The sequence below is a fragment of the Urocitellus parryii genome, chromosome 4 (genome assembly GCF_045843805.1).
Source record: "Urocitellus parryii isolate mUroPar1 chromosome 4, mUroPar1.hap1, whole genome shotgun sequence".
NCBI lineage: Eukaryota > Metazoa > Chordata > Mammalia > Rodentia > Sciuridae > Urocitellus > Urocitellus parryii.
This window is the reverse complement of record NC_135534.1, coordinates 57,677,981-57,703,130: the sequence shown is the minus strand read 5'-3', so window position 1 is coordinate 57,703,130 and position 25,150 is coordinate 57,677,981. Positions and strand designations below refer to the sequence as shown.

The following is a 25,150-nucleotide window of genomic DNA, read 5'->3' as shown; positions in this document are numbered from 1 at the left end:
TCCACATAGATCATCTGATTGTTAAAGTTTATATATTACCAGTGAGTGAGGAGATGAGTGTATAGGGTATTATTGTTCAATTGGTATGGAGTCATAGTTATACAGACGATTCACTTCTCAAGATTCACTGTACAACTTAGTGCCTATAGTTGTACAATTTAAAAATGTGTTGAGGATGAGATCTTATGCAAAGTGTTCTTAACACATACAAAAATCAAAAGCACACAAGGCAACTTTTGGAGATGATGGTAATGGTAAAATAAGTATATAAATATGCCATTCATCAAATTTTATAAATTAATTGTATACAATTTTTGCACAGCAACTATATCTCAATAAAATTGGGAAGAAGAAAGAAAAGATTTACATACTACTGTTATATCTTTGTTGTATACATCCTCTGTGTCCCTATATATTTTCAATTTTGCTTGATAAATCGATTTTCCAAAAGTCATGGTTTGGTTGTGGGGTGTCCTCCTAAAAGCTTTTGTGTTAATGCAGAAATGTTCAGAGGTGAAGTGACTGGCTTGTGGGAGTTGCAACTAATCATCCCATCCTAGTTGGACAGATTGGGTGGTAACTGCAAGCAGGTGGGGCGTGGCTAGAGGAGGTTAGGTACTGGGGTGTGGCCTGGCAGGGTGCATCTTCCCTCTTGCCTCTTTCCTCTTTCTCTGTCTCCTTCCTGACTCTGCCATGAGCTGAGCAACTTCCCCCAGGATGTGCTGCCTCACCTTGGACCTAGAGCAATGACTGTGGCCATCTGTGAACTGAGATATCTAAAGCTGTGAGCCCCAAATAAATTTTTCCCTCCTTTAAGTAGTTCTTGTCAGGTATTTTGGTCAGCAACTAAAAGTTGCTTAAAATACCAATTGAATCATCTTATTGCCTCTATAGCAGTGCACATTTTGCCTTCCTTTTACTATTAAGGATTTACCTTTCATACTGCTTTTACCTTAATATTTCAAATATTTTATTTTAAAATGTTTAAATATACAGAAAATTAGAGAACATAGTTGTGGTGAGCCGTTTCTGTGAACTGTGGCCGCCATTACAAGATGGCGCTGTTTTCCCCTGTAGTCTGTGACAAACAACTCCTTATCAGAATGAGTTGGCACGCTGTGACTTGGCACCCTGTGAGAAAAGTCCACGTGGCAGCTTCGCATTGGGGCTTGAGGTGCTTTATTAAGGCTGGGAGGGGCATCCGGGGGAGAGAAGAAAAAGTATCAAGGACCTGAATAAACTGCTGAGAGAAGATTCCTGAGTTGCGTCTTCCTTGCGGGCAAGGGGTCGCGACAAGTGGCGCCGAGACCCGGGAACCAGAACTTTCAGTCAGTCAGGGGTGGTGCACCGGTTAATCCCAGGTAAGTGGGATCTGCTATGAAAGCAGGGATAGTCCCAGTACGTGGGATCCGCGTCCAAAGCGGGGTCAGCTCCTCTACAAAGAAAGAGAGAGCCTCATGTTTATTGCAGCTGCACTGTGTACTTTCACTTTTGTTTTCTGTGTTTCTTTTGTTGTGTCATCTCGTTTTTGTTTTTTGTGGTATCTCTTGTTGTTTTTTGTGCGTCTTTTGTTGTTGTGTCATGGGTGCCGCGTCTTCAAGTCCGCTCCTCCTGGCCCTAGATGACCTGTTACGTTCCAAGGGCCTGGAAGTGAAACGTAGTACTTTAAAGAGATTTTTACAGAAGATAGATATTGTCGCACGGTGGTTTGCATTCTCGGGCAGCCTTACTATACCTAGCTGGGATAAATTAGGCAAAGACCTTGACTTTGCTTCTGAGCAGGGCATATTAGAGGGTGGGGTGATACCCCTTTGGAAGATGGTCCGTAGTTGCCTCACAGATGGCAGATGTCAGGAAGCACTTACTAAAGGACAGGAAGTTTTAGAGCAATTACATGAGGAGAAGTCAGAGACGGCAGAAAGTGAGGTATCTCAGGAGGATGGGAGTGTGCAGAGCATGAAACAGGGGAGGAGGCGGCTGTCTCCGGCAAGAAGTGAGATATCTCAGAAGGATGGGAATGTACGGAATGTTAAACAGAGGAGAAGGCTCTATCCGGACTTGACTGAGTTAAAAACTCCCAAGGACACAAGTAGCTCGGACAGTTCTGAGGAATTAAATCCACCCTAGCCGCTCTCAACCCCGCCTTCTCATCTTCCCCCTCCCTATCAGGCCCACAGAAAAGTCTTAATTGACCTTCTCCAGAATATTCACCATGGCTTATTTTAGGACTTTCAGCAAAAGAATCTCTACAAAAAGGTTTAATGTAGATAAACTTCCTATTTTCATGTTGCCCTGTTTTATTTGGCTACTGTCTGAAAAAATCAGCATTCCAGGCACGGGACACTCCCTTACTAGTTTTTCACAAAAATATGTAACAAGGCCTCTGGCCTTGAGCTGGGCTTCACAGTGCTGACTACATTTCTAAGATAAGGGAGTTACTAACTGGGCTCCATGGTAACAGCTGGCAGGAGGAAGAACTGGAAAGGGAGATAGAGGAACTGGAGGGTCGATTGAAAAAGTCAAGATTTAAAGCACCTACAGCCCCGATCGCTGTCACGCTCCCTCCTTATAACCCCGATTGGGACAAGGACAACCCCAGAAGGCTGGGGGGTGTTCAGTGGCAGCCTAAGACGGCCCAAACTTCCCAGTAATTGAAAACTTGGATGCCGATGGACAGCCGGCCAGAGTACATGTTCCTTTAGCCTTTAAGGATATTAAACAACTAAAGGAGGCAGTTACTAATTACGGATCCCATGCCCCCTTTACATTGACTCTCTTCGAGTCTTTCTCTGCCAATCAGCTGACACCTAGTGACTGGCAACAGCTTTGCATGGCTGTGTTGTCCCGAGGGGATTTTTTGTTGTGGAAAAGTGAAAATCAAGAGAGGTGTCGCGAGCTAGCCCGAGTCAATCAGGACGCCGGCTTCCCACGGCATAACCTTGAAATGTTAACAGGCTTGGGACTATATGCTATCATAAATCAACAAACTAATTATAATCCTGGGGTCTATGCTCAGATAGCTACAGCAGCCATTTAGGCTTGGAAGGCTCTACCTATTTCAAATGCTAAAACAAAAATTTCAAAAATTGCTCAAGGACCCTCTGAGCCTTATTCTGACTTCCTTGCCTGATTGATACAGGTAGCAGAAAAAATATTCCCTAACTTGGAACAAGCCATGCCGGTCATTAAGCAATTAGCTCTTAAATATGCAAATTCCTATTGCCAAAATGCCATTAAATCTACCAGAGCAAAGAGTGTTGATGACATGATTCGAGCTTGTAAGGATATTGATAGAGCTCATATTACTGGACAGGTTCTGGCCGCTGCCCTCAAAACAGGAACAGGGGCCCGCCCCAAGGTCTACTGGGCAATCCAGGGACGGAATGATACCCTGGGGAGTGGGCGACTTCGTCACCTCCCACGGACCAACCCCTTTCTATCTGTAGACTCCCTAGGGGAATGCCAGGAAGTACAGGATGTACAACTGCAACCGCAGGTCGCAGAGACAGAACAAGCTGCTACCGCAGTAAGATCTTGGCCAGGCGGGGGAAAATGCAGACAAAATCAAACAAAATACAATCGGCTAAGAAAACTTGGAGAACTTTTGCCCTGAAAATGGGCACCAGACTCCATGTTGTTTGCATCGCCATGGTAACCATGGGGTGCCTGGCTGGCATAGCTGCTTCCTGGTCCCACCTCCCACACTTTTGCGGGCTTCTGATTGGTTCTTCCACAGTCACTCAGACAGGACTTCTAGTCCCGCTTTCCAGCCACTAACCTGTACTGCTGTGTTTCAGGTTTCTACCGGAGCTGCTCAGAGCCTGTATTTTTTTTACAACAAAATGCCTACCTGTAAATGCTAATGAAAGATATCTTTTTCAGACAAAATTTAATTCCACAGGTTTCTATGTTACAGTCCTAAATTTAAGCTAGTTCTAAGTTAAATAACCTGACTTTTTCTCTATAGTTGTGTTACTACATAATGTTCTATTGATGAGAGATATCAAATATGATTCTTTATATTTTACTTTTAATTTTGAAGGTTATGAGGATGCATTTGCTCGCCACAGGAACAAGCCGGCAAAGTTCCTGTGATGACCAAAAAATCCTTATTTTCATTGCTAACTATAAAAATAAAAATGTATACTCAAGGATCTTATTTCAGTTACATCAAGTGACGTCACATAGAAGAGTGCACTCCTAGTTAAAAAATAAATTTAAATGGATCCAAATATTTTAAGACCACGTGGTTACATAAAGTTAATACAATTATAAGTTATGTTCTTATTCTTTATATATATATTTTAGATATTTAGATAACCTATATTTGTTAATCTATAAATTAATTAGCACATGCCTAATTGATTAGTTAATATATATTTGCCTAATTGTTTTTCTTCAACAGAAAACCCATAATTTAAGTTTTATATTTACATTTATCAGATACTCTGTTTTTTCAGTTACAGATATTTGAGATAAATGTGTTTACTATAAATTTGCTTTTCAGTAAAAATACAATCAAGTAATTTCTAAATCTCAAAGTAGAATTAATCAACACATTTTATCTGGGATTTTGGCTGCTAATCAAAGGATAGAGTTACTTCAAGCTCAAGTTGAGGAATTGTCTGACCTAGTACATTTGGGTTGTATTGATCAACGAGCACATTTATGTATAACCTCTGTCAGATTTTATGATTCCAGAAATGCCTCATGCATCATCGGAGAATATCTATCCGGAACCTGGTACATGGAAGCAGAAAACTTGATCCAGTCTCAACTAACTCAGATTGCTGTTTTGAATAACACCCATGTCAATCCAGTGACCTTGGGTCAATTTACCAATTGGTTGTCATCTGCCTTTTCCTTTTTTAAGGAGTGGGTGGGAATAGGCATTTTTGATGCAATGTGTTGCTTCGGTATGTTCCTCTGTTTGTGGTTTCTCTGTCGCCTCAAGGCCCGCAATGCTCACGATAAGGCTATGATCATACAAGCTCTTGCAGCTTTAGAAAATGGCAATTCACCTCAAGTCTGGCTTGCGCATCTTAAACAGTAAATCTTTGACATGGTCGTTGCACCCCAAGTTGTTATAACATTGCACTGGGATCGACATGTCTTTCCTCGCTGTTCTCTTAGTGTTGGAAAGCCCTTGCACTCTGCCGGTCTTGCTGCCATTGCACGCAGATGGGTTTCCACACTAGTGCTTCTCAATCGCTTTAAAGTCCGTGCCTTTCTTTCAGGGTGCTGTCAACTTGTTTGTCATTGTACACAGCCACAGTTCAGCCTCGGCTATCCCCCTCCGTCCACCATCGTCACGGTACAGGATGCGAGGCAAGGCACTGCACTTGAGTGATCCTTGGAGTGGACCTCAAGGAGAGCATGTCCTATTGCATGCGGGTTTGACGTCCTTCCTTACCCCACCTTATCCACGCCCCGCCCCACGAAAAAAGGCGTCGGCTGATATGGCCTCGGATCTGGGGAAGGCGCCTCCTTAGGGCTGAGCCATACTATGCAGCCACTTCTGCACAGTGGGATAGGACCTCTACTCTCGCCTGTATTGTCATACAAAAACAAAAAAGGGGGAACTGTGGTGAGCCGTTTCTGTGAACTGTGGCCGCCATTACAAGATGGCGCTGTTTTCCCCTGTAGTCTGTGACAAACAACTCCTTATCAGAATGAGTTGGCACGCTGTGACTTGGCACCCTGTGAGAAAAGTCCACGTGGCAGCTTCGCATTGGGGCTTGAGGTGCTTTATTAAGGCTGGGAGGGGCATCTGGGGGAGAGAAGAAAAAGTATCAAGGACCTGAATAAACTGCTGAGAGAAGATTCCCGAGTTGCGTCTTCCTTGCGGGCAAGGGGTCGCGACACATAGTACCACTGACAATTTTGTTCATAGCTTAGATTTTTTTCAATTCAAGATTAAAAACTGTAAACAATTACATTTTATAATTTTTTGGATATGTAATATTGTACTCCCATTATAACTATGCTACGTTATTCCAAATGAGAAGAGTGTATTCAAGAAGGAAAGATGAAGTAATAATTGAGTAATTATTGAGTAATTTCAGAAAAGAGAATGATAGCTAATTATAGACAATGGTTATTCCACACATCCTTCAGGCAGTAAATCAGCAAATAAACAGAGAAACAGATAAAAGAAAAACATGATAGGCAAATTATCAAAACAGGGTAGCAAGAAGTTTCACAGGTGACTAAATTGGTTAAAAATTGTCTTTAGAGAAATTTTCCTTTATATTACAGAAAACTGTTAGACGTAGGAGGACAAATTTTTAAAATAATCTTTTACTAAAACTTTTAATGTTGACTTTGGATAAATATATTCACAGACAGGCTTTTGATCATATTATGAATTGAACTGCCAAAAGATATTAGTGAAACCCTTTAATAATCTCATAATGTGATATATGAAAATAGATTCTTTAATAGAAGTAGTTAAAATGAAATCAAGGGACTGGGGATATAGCTCAGTTGGTACAGTGCTTGCCTCACATGCACAAGGCCCTGGGTTCAATCCTCAGCACCATTAAAAAAAAAAAAAAAAAAAAAAAAAGAAATCTTTTGTGTTGTTCCTAACCCAATATGACTGGTGTCCTTATTTAAAAAGGGTATTTGCAAACAGAGGTCGACATGTACTACTGATTATTCCCAGAGCGAGCTCAGAATTCTTCAATTAAATAACAATAACATAAAAAAAAACAGCCAATCACAGTGACATGCCTGTAATTCCATCTGCCAGAGAGGCTGAGGCAGATGAATCACAAGTTTGAGGCCAGGGTTTAGTGAATCCCTGTCTCAAAATAAAAAAATAAAAAGACCTGGGGATATAGCTCAGGAGTAAAATATGCCAAGGTTTAATCCCAACTATCAGGAAGAAAAAAAGAAAATAAACAAGTAATTCTTTCCCATTAAGTCTATTTTTATTCGCCTTTCAATTTTTTTTTGTAGTTGTAAATGGACAACATGCCTTTGTTTTATGTGCTTTTTTTTTTTTTATGTAGTGTTAAGGATAGAACCCAGTGCTTCATGCATGCTAGGAAAGCACTCTGCCACTGAGCTCCAGCCCCAGTCCCTTATTTACCTTTTTAATTTTCAGAATTTATTTAATTTAATCTGTGGCCTTATTATTCTTGAGTTATGACAAAGCAATCCTTTCATGACCTATTTTCTTGCAGCTTCACAACATTAACTTCCCCTGTAGAAAATTATCCAGAGCCTGGATAATTGGGAAGTGGAACAGGATGAGGTAAGAGTTACTGTTTTAGGAGTAGACCCAGACTACAGCTCCAGATGATTTCAGTCTGTTGACCTTAGACTAGTCACTATCTTCTTTCAGTGTTTTTCTTTCTTACCCCTTCAATTTTGTAGACAACTTATCAAATCCTATATATGCAATAATGACTAAAGAGTTAAGTAATTAGAATTAAAATAATCTTGTGGATAAAATGTATCAATAATTATTGTTACAAATAACTATTTCACTGGTAGTCTTCATAAAGTTATATAGGCAAAGTTTATTAATAAATATGATAAAGGATTATAAAAATTTTGCATAAATAGAAATAAATCTTGCTGGAAAAGTGCATACCTATAATCCCAGCAGTTTGGGAGATTGAGGCAGAAGAATCTTGAGTTCAAAGCCAGCCTCAGCAACTTAGTGAGGCCATAAGCAACTCAGTGAGACCCTATCTCAAAATAGAAAATAAAAAAGTGCTGGGGATGTGGCTTAGTTGTTAAGTGCCCCTAGGTTCAATCCCTGGTAACAACAAAACAAACAAACAAACAAAAATCAATATAGTATAACCTAGAAAAATATGAATCTGTTCCTACATCTGTCAATTAATTCAAATACTTGAATCTTACAGATTTTTTCCCTTTTTTTATTGATTTTATTTTTTATATACACAACAGTGGAATGCATTACAATTCTTATTATATATATAGAACACAAATTTTCATCTTTGTATATAAAGTATGTTCATGCCATTTCATGTCTTTATACATGTACCTTTTTTTTGCATTACAATTCTTATTACACATATATACCACATATCTATCTCTGTTTGTATATCAAGTATGTTCCCACCCAATTCGTGTCTTCATACATGTACTTTGCATAATGATGTCCACCACATTCTACCATCCTTGCTAATCCCCTGCCACCTCCTTTTCCCTCCCATTCCTCTTCCCTATCTAGAATTAATCTATTCTTCCCATGCTCCCCCTCCCTACCTCACTATGAGTCAGCTCCCTAATATCAGAGAAAGCATTTGGCATTTGTTTTTTGGGGGATTGGCTAACTTCACTTAGCATTATCTTCTCCAACACCGTCCATTTACCTGCAAATGCCACAGTTTTATTCTCTTTTAATGCTGAGTAATATTCCATTATTTATATATGCAACATTTTTTTAATCCATTCATTACTGAAGGGTATCTAGGTTGGCTCCACAATTTAGCTATTGTGAATTATGCTGCTATAAACATTGATGTGGCTATGTCCCTGTAGTATGCTATCCTTTGGGTATAGTCCTTTGGGTATAGTCCAAGGAGAGGAATAGCTGGGTCAAATGGTTGTTCCATTCCCAGATTTCCAAGGAATTTCCATACTGCTTTCCATATTGGCTGTACCAATTGAAGTCCCATCAGCAATGTATAAGTGTACCTTTTCCCCCACATTCTCGCTAACACTTACTGTTGTTTGTCTTCATAATAGCTGCCATTCTGACGGGAGTGAGATGATATCTTAGAGTATTTTTGATTTGCATTTCTCTGATTGCTAGAGATGGTGAGCATTTTTTCATATATTTGTTGATTGATTGTATATCCTCTTCTGAGAAGTGTCTGTTCTGGTCATTAGCCCATTTGTTGATTGGGTTATTTGTTTTTTGGTGCTTAGCTTTTTGAGTTCTTTATATACCCTAGAGATTAGTGCTCTATCTGATGTGTGAGAGGTAAATATTTGCTCATAGGATGTAGGTTCTCTGTTTACCACACAGATTATTTCTTCTGCTGAGAAGAAAGTTTTTAATTTGATTCCATCCCATTTATTGATTCTTGGTTTTAATTCTTGTGCTATAGGAGTCTTATTGAGGAAGTTGAGGCCTAATCCCACATGATGAAGATTAGGGCCTACTTTTTCTTCTATTAGATACAGAATCTCTGGTTTAATTCCTAGGTCCTTGGTCCATTTTGAGTTGAGTTTTGTGAATGGTGAGAGGTAGGGGTTTAATTTCATCTTGTTGCATATGGATTTCCAGTTTTTCCAGCACCATTTGTTGAAGATTCTATCTTTTTTCCAGTGCATGTTTTTGGCACCTTTGTCTAATATAAGACAATTGTAATTTTGTGGGTTAGTATCTGTGTCCTTTATTCTGTACCATTGGTCTACCAGTCTGTTTTGGTGCCAATTCCATGCTGTTTTTGTTACTATTGCTCTGTAGTATAGTTGTCTGGTATAGTGATACCATCTGCTTCACTCTTCCTGCTAAGGATTGCTTTGGCTATTCTGGGTCTCTTATTTTTGCAGATGAATTTCGTGATTGCTTTTTGTATTTCTATGAGGAATGCCATTGGGATTTTGATTGGAATTGCATTAAATCTGTATAGTGCTTCTGGTAGTATGGTAATTTAGACAATATTAATTCTGGCTATCTAAGAGCAAGGTAGATCTTTCCATCTTCTAAGGTCTTCTTTGATTTCTGTCTTTAGGGTTCTGTAGTTTTCATTGTGTAGATCTTTCACCTCTTCATTAAATTGATTCCCAAATATCTTTTTTTTTAGGTTATTGTGAATGGGGTAGTTTTCCTCATTTCCTTCTCAGAGGCTTTTTCACTGATATATAGAAGTGACTTTGATTTATGGGTGTTGATTTTATATCCTGCTACTTTGCTGAATTCAATTATTAGTTCCAGAAGTTTTCTGGAGGAGTTTTCAGGGTCTTCTAGGTGTGAATCATATCGTCAGCAAATAGTGCTAATTTAAGTTCTTCTTTTTCTATACATATCCTTTTAATTTCTTTAGTCTATCTAATTTCTGGCCAGTATTTCAAGAACTATGTTGAATAGAAGTGGTGAAGAACAGATCAGCAGCAAAAGCAGTAGAAGGCAAGAAATAACTAAAATTAGAGCTGAAATCAATGACAGACCCTTAGCCACACTAACAAAGAGCAGGAGAGAGAGAACTCAAATTACCAGCATTTGTGATGAAAAAGATAATATCACAACAGACACTATAGAAATAGAGAGGATAATTAGAATTTATTTTGAAATCTCATACTCCATTAAAATAGAAGTCATTGAAGGCATTGATAAATTTCTTAAGTCATAAGATTGCCCAGATTGAATCAGGAAGAAATACACAATTTAAGCAGACCAATATCAAGTAAGGAAATAGAAGATGCCATCAGAAGCTTACCAACCAAGAAAAGCCCAGGACTGGGTGGATACACAGCCTAATTCTACAAGACTTTTAAGGAAGAACTAATACCGCTACTCTTCAATTTATTTCAGGAAATAGAAAAAGAGGCAATAATTCCAAACTCATTCTATAAGGCCAATATCACCCTTATCCCCAAACCAGGCATATACATATCAAAGAAAGAAAACTTCAGACCAATATCTCTAATGAACATAGATGCAAAAATTCTCAATAAAATTCTGGGAAATCAAATACAAAAACATATCAAAAAGATTATGCACCATGATCAAGTGGGATTCATCCCAGATATGCAAGGTTAGTTCAACATACAGAAATCAATAAATGTAATTCCTCACATTAATAAACTTAAAGATAAGAATTATATAATTATCTCAATAGATGCAGAAAAAGCATTTGACAAAATATAGCACCCCTTTATGTTCAAAACACTAGAAAAACTAGGGACAATAGGAACATATTTCAACATTGTAAAGGCTATTTATGCTTAGCCTCAGGCCTACATCATTCTAAATGGAGAAAAATTGAAGGCATTCCCTCGTACAGAAATTTTCTCAGATGTGTTTTTTTATTTTTATTTTTTAGTTGTTAATGGCCCTTTATTTTATTTGCTTATTTGTGTGTGGTGCTGAAAATCGAACCAGTGCCTCACACATACAAGGCTCTACCACTGAGCTACAACTCCAGCTCTTCAGATGTGTTTTTAAATACCAGCTAAAGCTATTTAATAATGACCATGGAGTCCTCACATAACAATAATTTAAGCTTATTTACTAGATAACTACTGGAAAAGGGTGCATATTTTCATTTCTCTGACAATTTAAGTTTGAGGATGCCAAGATGCCACACTCATGCCCTTCATACTCTTGATTCTGCTGCTAATCAGAGAAAGAAGGTGCAAGTGTAAGTAACTTCTTGTGTCCCTCTGATGCTCAGAGCATACAATTTTTTTTAATGTTTAGGGAAGGGTTAGAAATTAAAGGAGATTTGCAGAATTCAATTTATGATCAGAAATAAACTAAATGAAATGTCCCAAGGTATCTCATTGTGTGAAGAGGTAATAAAGTGAGTTATTCCCAAGAGAACCCAAGGGAATATCTTGTTTACATCAACTCTCAGGACCTCAATCTTTTAACAGTTTCTCTTAGAAAAAGATTCAGCTCAGTGTTGGTGCTTGAAAAATAAGTGTTTTCTTCCAGCAAGAGTACAGCAAGAGTTTGGAATAGAAACTAGTGCAAAATCCATTTTGTCAGGAGAGAGGGTTGAATGTCCCTGAGACTGTTATCTGTGCATCTACAGCTTAGACCTCTGGATCTCTAGTATATTAATGTGAACTCCTATCATTCATGGTTCCTCTGCCCTAAAACAAACTCATCCCAGGCTCCAGGTAAGGAGGAAGGTGATGAAGTGACCAGAAAGGAAGATTTTGAAAGAAATAAGATTCTCAAAAAACAGAATCTTGGGTGTATCCTGAGAAAAGGCCAAATCTTTATTTTTACTGCTCATCTATTTGGGAGAGGAGATTTTTCTTTTTCCAATTTTCTCTAGCATCCTCAACCCTAGAAATCTTGCTACTGGACTCTTCATGAGGTTTTGAGTTTAAGTACTAAGAGTTTTGAGAAACCAAAAGTATAATTTTCCTCAAACTAGCTATGCCTTTCCAGACTCTCCATACTGTCTGGTCTTGATTCAGTCCTTTCAACGTTAGTGTTCTCTTCCTCTTCCTCTTTCACTTTTCTTTTCTTATTTATTTTTTTTATTTTTTAGTACTAGGGATTGAACTCAGGGGGATTTGGCCACTGAGCCACATCTCCTGCCCTATTTTGTATTTTATTTAGAGACAGGGTCTCATTGCATAGTGCCTTGCCATTGGTGAGGCTGGCTTTGAACTCACGATCCTCCTGCCTCAGCCTCTCGAGCCACTGGGATTGTGGATGTGAACCACTGGGCCTGGCTTCTTTCACTTTTCCTGTAATCTCTTCTTGGGATGAATCATTAAACTCACAGGGCTCTACCTCAGATGTAAGACAGAGCTTCTTGACATTGGTCACCCATTGTCTGGGAAGTGGGAAGGAGCCAGAATTTGATGAGCACTAACGTGGGTGTGAGTGTACTTCAAGTACCAGTACCAGAGTCTTCCAAGGCCTCAATACACTCTCTCTCTCTCTCTCTCTCTCTCTCTCTCTCTCTCTCTCTCTCTCGGGTTAGAATGAGAAATAGAAAAGACTTGCAAATTTAGGGTCTCTTCCTCTTTTCACTTAAAACTGCCAGTGATGCGCTCTCACCTAGGTAAGTATCCCAGATGGTATTACCTTGTGATTTTCCTTATTGCATGATGTCTCTGTTCTAAGGAGATCAACTAGCTGGACCACATCAGCTCTGCTTTTTAAATTTCCTACAATGCTTTAGATGGAGTGAATAGTGCTTAGTAATACTAAGAAATTCATGTGTGACATTGCCTACATGTGGAGTAGGAGTCCATTCATTCCCTCAAAGCCAAAGGACTCTCTGGTAAATTAAGCTAGACTAAATTCAGACTCAATCTAGATGAAAATTCTTTAATAGAAACTTGTCATCCTGTGGACTTGAAATCAAGTCACACTTGGCAGCTCATGAGCCAGTGGTCCAGTCACAATGGTCTGTTCATATTCCTTCTATACTTCCAGCTAGACATAGGGTCTTGTGTGAGAGGGGAAAAATCTTACATGTTTGAAGTCTTGGACTACCCTCTATCTTAAGATGGTCCTGCTCAGAGGGCTGACTTTCTGCTCCAATCATCTCTATCCTAAAGGGTAGTTCTAAGACGAGTATTTCAATCCTTCTCAGGGATCTCACTATACCTCTGAGTCCCAGTCATCTGCTACCTTCTCTGATTCTTTCTATGATTCACTTATCCATTAACTTGGATCCTGTCATATGTTCTTTGTTGCACATATACAGAAAAATAGAGAGACTTTGAATAGTCTGACTGGCTTCAGAGCATCCGTCCAGTGCCTGATTTCCTACCAATGCACCCAACCAGCTGACTGGACATTCTGAATGAAACTTCAGCATGAACGATGTCACACACTGTAAGACAAGTATGCTGACTGTTGTTGTGGCTGCATGTGTTTTTCATGAAGGTCCCCACAATATGTGGTGTTGCTATGGCTAGTCCCCTCTTTATGGTTTTAGCTCCACTACAGAGGACCCTACCTGCCTTACCCTTGAGCACCACCATAACAATCAAAGATTATTTCTCTGATCCAATAAAGAATTTAGGAAAGGACAACGACTGTGGATCATATCACAATGGAAACTGTGTATTAATTCCCTTTTAGTGGGGGAAGATGTGCTTGTATAGATGATAAAAAATCCACTGGAAAAATTGTAAAAGTTGATTATTTAAATCTGCTATGTGATGAAATTAAATGTAAGTTCTGTGCTGTAATCAGTAAACTAGAAAGTAAACTATAACTGGGGATTTCTACTAGAGGGACAATTCCTTTCATTATCTCAAATCCATATAATACATTCTTTTTCTTTGCCTCAGATGAATAACATGAATTTTCCAAGAAGATATTTCCTAGTATTATTTGCACAATTGTCAAACAGCAGTTATGATTTATTTACTCTCCCAGCAAGGATCACCAAGAAGGCATAATGCTGGTGTAACTGTACCTACCAACCAAAGGGCTCCAGATGAAATATCAGGATGGGAAATCAGAAAATCCAGTGTCTTACATGTTTACAAGAATTTAAAAAATCAAGTACATGTGTTCTTCCAATGAGAGGCTCACTTACTGGATTGGATGTCCCATCATAGTCAATGTTTGATGGTTCAAATCTGTAGACAGACATAAATATCTATGGGCAGAGAAAACAAATCTTACCTGACTGAATTCATCTTGCTGGGCCTTTCTTCAGATCATCAGACCCAGATCCTACTGTTTGTGGTATTTCTCATCATCTATCTGCTAACTGTGTTTGGGAATCTACTTATCATACTCCTAGTTCACATTGACACTCGGCTTCATACACCAATGTACTTCTTCCTCAAAAATCGGTCATTTGCTGATTTCTGTTTCTCTACAACTATTGTTCCTAAGATGCTATCCCATTTTCTGGTTATAAGAAAGACCATTTCATTTATTGGGTGCTCAACTCAGATGTTTTTCTTTCTAGTAATGGGGTGCACTGAAAGTTCACTTCTAGCGGTGATGTCCTATGACCGTTATGTGGCAGTCTGCAAGCCCCTGCACTACTCCGCCATCATGACTCACAGGGTTTGTGTTTTGCTGGTCATAGGGTCTTGGGTTAGTGGAGTGTTTGTGTCTTTAGTAGATACCACTTTCACTTTATGTCTCCCATACCAGGGGCCAAATATAATTAATCATTACTTTTGTGAGCCTCCTGCTCTTTTGAAACTGGCTTCGGAAGACACCTACAAAGCGGAGATGGCTCTCTTTGCAATGGGTGTAATAATCCTCTTAGGTCCTGCCTCTCTCATTCTTTTCTCCTACAGGAATATTATCTCAACTGTGATTCAAATACAGTCAGGGGAAGGGAGGCTTAAGGTCTTCTCTACCTGTGGTTCCCATTTTATTGTGGTTATCTTCTTCTATGGGTCAACAATATTTACTTACATGCAGCCAAATTCAAAGAAAATGAATGAAGGGGATAAGGTGATCTCAGTGTTCTACTCAGTCATAACTTCCATGATGAACCCATTCATTTATAGCCTAAGGAACAAGGATGTGAAGGAGGCTTTAAGGAGAGTAATTAGAAGATAAAGCCTATTAGAGGTAGTGATCTTTCTACTGGTATATAATCAGGGGTATGAAGACATTAGAAAGTTCTAAATTTTCAACAGCTTTTATTCTGAATGATCTCTCATCTGAGACATCACCCAATGCGTACATGTCCTTTTACCCATCTATGAATATTTCCTGGTTCATCTACTGCAGTCATGCTAAAGCTTTATTCTCTATGACCACTGCTCATTTGCATGGTGACAGCTTATTGATAAATATATTAAAAATATTTTAAATAGTGAACAATGTTTTTATTTATGTGGTCTTATTGGTGCACCAATCTATTTTCATACAGGGATATTTCCTTTGGCTCTAAGCTCTACAACTACTTGCTAAACTCATGCCAGTACTATCCATAGCCACTTATGCATCTTAAAATCCTGACAAATATTAAAAGACTAGATTCCACAATTTCCTGTAAGAAAAATGTCAGTGATTTTTGTTCCATGAAACTCTGATAGTAGCAGCATTTAAAAAATATCTGTAGAAGTCCAATCTACTGTTATAGACAATCCAACCACAATTGGAGAGAACTGTTAATGTAAATAACAAGGCCCAGCAACAGACTTTAATATCTCATACACTGTCTCTCTCTTAGGATAATTGCTGGTTTGAGGAAACAAGAATTGAGAACAAACTTCCTATACCAGAAATGTCATGTGAAAAACCCTGTGATATCACAGTACTCCACAGCTTCTCTTCCCTCTGACATGCTCACCTCTCCTCTGTAGATTTTGACACTATCCATTAAGATCTCTGTGGGAAGTAGAACTGAATGGCTGACATCTAAGGGGAAATATTGGAGTTTGTTTTGTAGGATGAATTAGTCCCTTTAGCTTTTTCTAAATATTGTTATAACAATAGGGCAGAAGCACCACTGATAACATACCTGCAGCTACTTGCTGTCCCCGCTTTAGAAGAAAATCCAGTTGTCTTATTCACCAGACCCAACTGAATGTGTCACTATAGGTGTGAAGTGGAATAAACCCAATATATCATTGGTATGCAGGAATTCTACCAATTCCCATCCTGATTGCAGGGCCTGTGGGTCATGAAAACACAGCAGTAGATCATGTCAGTGCTAGCCATTTTCCCCCATGGTTCTCTGTTTCTCTTGGTGAAAGTCTTATGGCACAAGCATCCCTTAGTTGTACTTCCTTTCCCAGATTTACACATATGCCACTGGCTTGTCCTATCTTTCTACCATGGAGAAGGATTCCCTTTGTGGGGAAGAGTCCCTTTGTGGGGAACCTTGGCATGAGGAGAAGAGTGCTGCTCATCTTGCCCAACCCTCCTTTCATGAAGTGGGAAGAGTCTAGAAACACATTATTATTTTGCAGGAAGTAGTTTACACTTGGAGTTCACCTCTCACTTTGTGAAGTTTTATTAACAAATGTACAAACAGCAATTAGAGGAAAGGATGACATAGGGTAGAGAAAACGAGAAAGTCCTGATGAAATCAAAGTTCAACACACTGACATCTGGCTGCTCTGCTTCAATACCCCTGGCTTGCCCTTCATATCGAATGCACTTCATTCTCTGTGTTGAATGTATTGTGTGTAGAATGGGAGATCAAATGTGCAAGAATGGATTCACTACACAAGCGTGATGTGTAGTATTTTTAGATATCATGAATAAACATGATCCTATACAAAGAAATACACAGTTGGTGAATTCAGCATGCTGCTTTCATCAGACACTGAACCATTTCTAAATATTGGGGAAAGCAAGAAAATTCAACTAAAGAACTTTAAAAAACATAGATCTATTAGCCCAAAGCCTATATAATTAAATTATGAATTTATATATATTATAATATTTATATTTCTTTATTTTTTATTAGAGCATAATAGTTCTATATAGTAGTTGAGTTTATCCTGAGAAAATCACACATGCATGGAATTCAGTTTCAGTTCACATTCCTCTCCTTCTCCCTTTTCTAAAGTATTAAAGCAGCATTTTTTTTTTTGGTGGACAGGGAGGGGCGGTGGGTACTGGGGACTGAATTTATGGGCACTCAACCACTGAGCCACATACCCAACCCTATTTTGTATTTTATTTAGAGACAAGGATCTCACTGAGTTGCTTAGCACCTCGCCATTGCTGTGGGTGGCTTTGAACTTACTATCCTCCTGCTTCAGCCTCCCAAGTTGCTGGGATTACAGGTGTGTGCCACTGCATCTGGCTAAAGCAGCATTTTAGGTCAATAGATGACTTATAACAATATATAGTTGACATATCAAATATGGCATGAGAAAAAAATAATCAGAATCAGGTACTGCATCATTACAATGTAAGAAAGAACACACTTGAAAAATCTTTTGAAATAATTCAATTTCATTGTTTATCTGAGATATTTCTCTAGTATTCAAACCCACCTATCTAGTAACTTCTCTATTGCTAGAAACAATTTTGTACATTTCTGAACTCAGTATTCTTCCCCTCCTTCTATCCAAAGGAACCAGAAGAATCCAAATATTGGTAAAAATAAATATTAGAGCAAGAAAAACTCAAGATGTTTGTCTATTTTTAAGAAATAGTGACTCAGCCCCAGATTCTGGAGTCACTGTTCTCCCAGGAAAGTTGGGCAGGTGGCGAGTAATAAACAGAGGCAGCCAAGTTTCTTCCATAGGATGTAGCACTGGTGGCTTCTGGTGGGTTGTAGGGATCTTTGGCTGTGACAGCATTAACTCCAATATCTGTCACTGTCTTCACATGGCCTTCCTTCCGTGTCTCTCCGTCTCTAATTTTATAAAGATACTTTTTATTAGATTTGTGACCCACCCTTACCCAGGATGATGTTATTCCCAGATTATACTCATTACAACTGCAAAGAACTTATTTGAAGGAGGTCACATTCAGAGCTTCCATGTGAACATATTTTTCTGGATGACACAATCCAACCCTTCAACAGCAATGGAATTTCTGACAAGGTGACTGATTTTACTTTGGATCCATAGAAAGCCATCCCTGGTGTGTTTTGAAAAAATTGCTTTGAGGGTTGTGTGGAGAATGAATGGTAAAAGGATAATCTTGGAAGCAAGAAAATCCATCAGTGAGCTAGAGGTTTAGCACAGGTAAGAGATGAGGGTCTGAGCCAAGGTTGTGGCAACAACGAGCCAGAGGAGATAACAAGACAGGTGAATAGAGAGGATGTCCAAGGAGAAAAGAGAGAGGATTCAAATAGCCTTGCAAGTCTTGCCTATGAAATCTACTGATGATGGGGAAGAAGCTAAGGTGAGGATCTATATGAGAAAATCACGAATGATCTTTGAATTTGTTTATATGGATTGTGTTTTGTGCTGACTCCGCTTTCACATTATTCTTCTGTATTTCAATAACCACAGAAAATAACCTTCATTTAAATAGTCAGATATCTGGGACTATACCATGTACCTCTAGTGTGTTTTTCCTCTAATAGTATAATTAGGACATTTTGGAGTTCAAATACAGACATAAGTTTTGAATCCTCTTAGTTTGGAGGATATCATGCAGATGATGAAGAATATATCATTGGTCCTTTATATCCAGACTTTCTGTAAACAATCATCTATTCATGTCAAGAATGTCTTGGGCATTATAAGTAATCTGGAGATTATTTTAAATAGATAGGAGGATGTTAATAGCTTATATGTAGATACTACTCTATTTTATATGAGGGACCTGAACATCCAAGGATTTTGGTGTCTGCAGAGGTCCTGGAATAAATGCCCTACATCTACTGAGGGAAGACTGCACTTCTATCAGCCACATTCTACAGTATCATCATTTTTGGAAGCAGTATTTTAAAAATTTAGACAAAGACCTGGAAATCCCAGAGGGCCACAGGGTGGTTAGAGGAACATCAGCATAGTATTCGATGTCAGATGAGAATCAGGTATTTCAGTTTCAGATCATTTTTAAATGCCTTATTGTAGAAAGGTTAAGAAAGTTCACTGCACTGGTTGCTCCAGGGAATTCCCTGAGTATAACAGCTCCCAGGACCTCAGGTTTGAAGACTTCCTTCAGGAAGATCCTCCAGGTTTGTTCCTTATGATTTGGGATTGTGTCCTATATTGAAATAGTACTTCTTGCCTAGGGACAGGGTAAGATGATGTCCCAACCTCACCATATTTGAGAAGATGCAGTGGAGGTTGCCTATTAGGAGAAGAATTAGCAGGCTGCAGATCTGCACATTTCATCACTTGCTAATCCTCTGCATCACTGCACTCACTTCCTGGGCTTACACCTGCCAGTGCTCCAGGTGAGAGTAGGTAAGATGCTGAGAGGGTTCATACTTTTAATCAGTCTGAATCTTGATTTTCTTCATGGAGAGGGGGGCTTTTTTGTCTCTTTCTTAGCTGGCTTCTAGAGACAATAGATTCTCTTCATGAATCCTGTTCTGCAGTTCCTCTGAAGATAGTTAAGGTCTTGACAAAGGGTACCAGAGTGACTACAAGGGCTGTGGACACCCACTGCCTCTCCTTTGGCACTAAAGGCTAATCTAGAGATTCTCCTCTGCCTCTGGCTGTCTCAGAGTACTCCCTCATTCTCTTTAATTAATGTGTTTGGGCATTGGGAACTGATAGGATCAGGCTAAAATCTGAGCTTCCAGTCTTGCAAGGGACTTGTTGAGCTCAGACTTCCCTGGATGGCCACAGTGGGCTGCACATCCAGCCCTCTTCCCTGTCCTTAAGAGAACTGAACTCATCCTCAGCCATTGAGACATGGCTGGTAGTGAGCTCCTGAGCTTTTTAATCTGGTGATGATTCTGTTGGTTGCTAATTCAAGACCTTAGCATCCTGAAGTCAGTGCTCAGTATCTCAGTGTTTTGTGCCCTCTCTTCTCTCTCATACTCCTCTCATAAGAGTGAATGTGTTAGCGTGAAAGTGTTGGCAAGAGCCTATTCATTCATTCACGTAACTATATTCAACCCTATTATGTGTGATGTACTATTGAAATATAGATGATAGAAATAAGTCACATGTTAATGGTCTTGAAGCTGCAACCCAGATCAGACACACGTAAACTAATAGAAGATAATGTAACAACTGTACAAAATGAGGTATTACACAAATCCTTTTCTGGCCATTATGGAAATAAAAATCAACATTGCCTTATAGAGTGATTAAAAGCTCTAGAAAGTGGTTCTATTAAAGTTGACTGTAGGCATGTAATGATGTTTAAAGCCAAAGGGACAGATATATTCCTGTGAAAGACTATGAAGTTTAGAACTACACTGTATTTGTGGCTTAGGCTGGTATAGAAGGCAAGGAAAGACATGAGTATTTATGCTGTGGATATTGGTAGAAGATAGAAAATTTAAAGTATTAGAAAATAATTAAAAGAAGCTGAGGAAAAGGAGAAATGGAGTGATGCTGATCAAAGGGTCTAATATTCCAGTTATCTAAGATAAGTAAGTGCTGGAGATCTAGTATACATTACATTGACTACAGTTAATGGATTTTATACCTGAAGTCTGGGAAAAGGGTAGGCCTGAAATAAGGTTTTCTCACCATAGACGGGAGAAGAAAAATGTTAAGATGTGGAGGTGGTAGGTACATTAATTACCTTAATTGTGATGATCATTTCCCAATGTATATGTATCAAAACATCAAGTTGTATACCTTAAATATACACCTTGTTTATATGTCAATTTTCCCTCCAATAAGCTGTTTAAAATAACCACTGAGATAAGGACTCATCATTTTCTAATACTATCATTTGCTTTCTTTTGTGATTTGTTTGTCCACATGGGATATTGGTAATTACGAAAACATAAAAGTACCATCTTGGAGATGGGTTTTAGAGAACATTCTTATGCTATAGCATAATAAAAGAACAAAAGCCACGAGATACAGTCTCTGACAATTGCCAAGTGATTTAAAGATATATTTATAGTTAAGTTATGTCACATGCCATAGAGATTGAGGAGGATATGAAATGATAAAAGATCTTTGCTTCAATGAAATTGTTATAATACACTCATGGAAATAATAATGAGGATGAAAGGATTTGAGGAGTCAGTGGTATGATACAAAACAGAAGCAGTAACTGCTAAATAGATGCAAGATAAATTCAGTAATAAAACAGGTAAACAAAAATTAGATAATGGATACAAGGAATAATAAGATAAATGAAAGCTGTAAAGATTTACTATTTTTAAGCAAAAATAATTTTTAAAAAAATTGTGGTAAAACAGTAATACTTATCATCTTTACCATTTTAAGTATACAGTTCAGCAGTATTTCACCTATATTTTTCATCTTGTAAAACAAACTCTATATCTATTGAGCAAAACCCTATATTTTTCTTGCTCCATAAGCCACTGGAAACCATCACTGCATTTTCTGTTTCTATGAGTTGCATATAAGAAGACTCATAACTTTTGTCTTCTTGTGACTGGTTCATTTCACTTAGCGTAACAGTCTCAGGATCCATCCATGATGCAGCATATGATAGGATTTCCTTCTTTTTAGAGCAAAATAATATTCCATTGTATGAGCATACCAAGTTTGGTTTACCCATTCATCCAGCAGTGTACATTGGACTCACTTCCAACTCTTGCTGGTGCTAACTTGTGCTGTTTTTTTTTTTCTCTTTAAAGTAAGAAATACTGAGAATGTTTGATAGTGGAATTAAATTAAACTCAAGAAAACAATAAAAAATAAGAATCAAGAAAAGCAGCTAGTGTCTAGTGTCTATAAAAGTCTACTTGATTTCACTCTTGTTTTGCATTACCACCAATTATTACTTCAACATTATCAGGTTTTGAAAAAGAGGTAATATAGGGTAGTGGATAAGAGAATGTGACCTGGATCTGGGAACCTGGGTTCCAAGCCCAGCTTTGAACCTATAAATCATACTTTATTACCCTATGACTTAGTTTTACAAAATAGATAGGTTGGACAAAGAGTAGCATCTTCTGAAGGTCGAATAAAATTATGCTTACAAAGTTTAATGCAAGGCTTCTCAATCAGTAGCAGCTTTAGAAAAGGATGTTCATAAAGTTGGAGGATTTAAAGAGAGAAGAGTTGACAGTGAAGAAGTGAAGAGGGGTCCAGATTATAATGGATCTAGTGGAAAGTTATTATTCATTGTCAGATTGCAAACAATATGCTTTTGTGTTAAAGCATTTAGGAATTATAAAGTCAAAAAAAAGATTGATGGGGCACAGTGGCACACACCTGTAATCCCAGCAGCTCTGAAGCCTTGAGGCAGGAGGATCCTTAATTCAAAGCCAGCCTCAGCAAAAGCGAGGTGCTAAACAACTCAGTGAGACCCTGTCTCTAAATAAAATACAAAATAGGCCTGGGGATGTGGCTCAATGGCTGAATGCCCCAGAGTTCAATCCCTGGTATACCCCCGCCACCACTCCCCCCCAAAAAAAACTACAAGATGAAAAGAGAAAATCACTTGTCATTCCAACACCCAGAAAAATGTACATGCACAACTTAGAAAGACAAATGTTGAAATGAGAAAAACAGTGTAAAATATTTTAGAACCCACTCTTTTATCTTAAATATCCTGCCAACATTTTTGATGTTTTAAAACATTTGACATTTTTATTGACTATGTAGTATTTCATCATTTGGATTTTCTGCATCATATATATATTTTGTATGTTACTTAGAGACAAGGTCTTACTGAGTTGCTTAGCACCTTGCCTTTTCTGAAGCTGGCTTTGAATTAAGGATCCTCCTGTCTCACCTCAGGAGCCACTGGAATTATAGCCATGTGCCACCTCACCAGGCTGATATTTGGATTTTTTTAATCTTTGGGGTTTTTTTACTTGTTTTTTTTTTATATACATGACAGTAGAGCGTATGTTGATATATTATACATACATGTAGTATAACTTACTCTGCTTAGAAACCCCTTTTTGTGGTTGATTATGATGTGGAGTTTCACTGGTATTCATGTATGTACATAGGAAAGTTATGTTCCTTCCCTTTATTCCCTTTTGTGTTCTTTTGATCAATGCTGTATACTTGTAGTTACCACTATAATAAACATGCATATAAAATAATTTTGCCTACATTGTTTTTGACAAACTATTGTTATATCTATTACAAAAGACTGAATTTACTTTATCAAAGTATATTTCTCATTTTAACCCATTTTCTATATATTGACAACATACCCCTCATGCAGATTTTACTAATTTGTATTTTCAGTGGTACAAGAACTTTGTTATCACGTTATCAATTTTGAAACATCATGTTACTCTGATGAGAGAAAAAGTCATTTTAACTGGCTTTGCTAAATTGTACTGAGATTGAAATTTATTATAAATTGTCAGTTCATGTATATATTTATTTTACTGTAATATTTTTCTTGTATTTCCTTATGAATATATCATAACACTTTCCAGAATAAAGATATTACTTTTTAGAAAAAATGTTTTAGTTGGACACAATATCTTTGTTTTATTTATTTATTATTAAAATAAATAAATGAGGATTGAACCCAGGCCCTTCCATGCGCTAGGCAAGTGTTCTACCATTGAGTCACAACCAAAGATATTAATTCTTGACCCATTATGTATGTTATGGTTATTTTCTTCACTTTGTTGTTCAAATTTTATATTATGAATGTGTACATACTTAAAATATTTTGAGTCAAAGTTATAGTTGTTTCCATTTGTCATTTGTACCTTTGTCATCAGGTTCAGCAATCTACCTCATGAAGTCAGGCAATAGTCGCCTTATTTTTAAATGTCTAGGGCTGTGTCCATTTGTGTGTTTGTGTGTGATGCATGCGTGCACATCCTGAATGCCTCTGGAATGTTTTCTCTGTGATGTTTTGCGGCCACATTTTATTTGACACTACTTGCTGCATTGCCTAAGTAAGATTATGGAATAATGTTCATCATTTTTATGGCTTATTAGAAATATCTTTGGCATATAACTAACTTTTAGGCAGCCTCTACTGATTCTGGTTTGTATTCTGTCCCATACTTTGAATATTTTTTTCCTATTTTAAAACTATCTCATTGTTACTATTTATATTGTCTATATTAAAATCTCTTCACATGTTTTTAAAAAATATTTATTTAAAACATTTTTAGCTCCTTTGTACTTAGAAAATGCAGAGCAAATTGTAAAACAAACAATACACATCAGCATAAAAAAGAAAGTCCTTAGCCATTAGCCTGTTTCCCCTAGAGTTCTGCTTCCCAAGGGTAATCACCATTAAGAGAATATTTTCAATGGATTGATTAACCATGTATACAAACTATTCTGCTATGGCATGAAAATAGTTTTCCCAGGACTCCTTACAAATGTTTATTTTTATTTTAATCTTGAGGAAAGATTGAGTTTTAATTTTACTTACATGACAATGTTAATTTCTCTTGTAGTTTCCATTAAAAATGAGTTTCTAAATAATTTAAAGTAGATTTTGTTATTTCAATCACACTAAAATATTAAAAGATCAATTAATCAAACTTGATTAATACAAGTTGAAATTTTGTTGTATTAGATACTTGAAATTTTGTTGTATTAGCTCCATGCATTTATATATATTGGGCCATAATAAAAAAGTTTAATAAATGGAGAGAATAGCCTGATTAAATCTAACCTAAGCTTGCCCCTCATTACATATACTTGGAAGACTTTCATTCTTCCTTATCACACTTCACCTTGGCTTTGAATTTTACCAGCAACACAGTTCCAGCCCCAACAGAAGAACAAAGAATAAAAGAATGCAAATGGTAGAAATAATTAATAAGAATAATAATTGTCCTCAATCGATCATAGTATCCATGTGAAACTAGCTTTGTTCTTTCTAATCTTGCTATAATAATAGGATGGAGATCATGAGTCCATTATTAAAGTGAGATTTTATATAATATTTTGAGCTAGCCTTATGTGTTGTCCTAAATTCTTCAAACGTCTTATCTTTTGTTGAATATTTACACGAAGG

The 25,150-nt window shown here is 37.7% G+C and overlaps 1 protein-coding gene across 1 annotated transcript; it reads left to right on the top strand.

Annotated features, from left to right (window-relative positions):
• The first annotated feature begins 14,299 nt into the window (after positions 1-14,299).
• LOC144254521 (olfactory receptor 2D3-like) lies at positions 14,300-15,223 on the top strand. The gene has a single exon (XM_077797809.1). The coding sequence runs from the start codon at positions 14,300-14,302 to the stop codon at positions 15,221-15,223; it is 924 nt and encodes a 307-aa protein (XP_077653935.1).
• The last annotated feature ends 9,927 nt before the right edge of the window (positions 15,224-25,150 follow it).

Bases quoted from the DNA above. Each gene is read 5' to 3' on its own strand.
- LOC144254521 (XM_077797809.1), top strand. From the start codon at position 14,300: ATGGGCAGAGAAAACAAATCTTACCTGACTGAATTCATCTTGCTGGGC.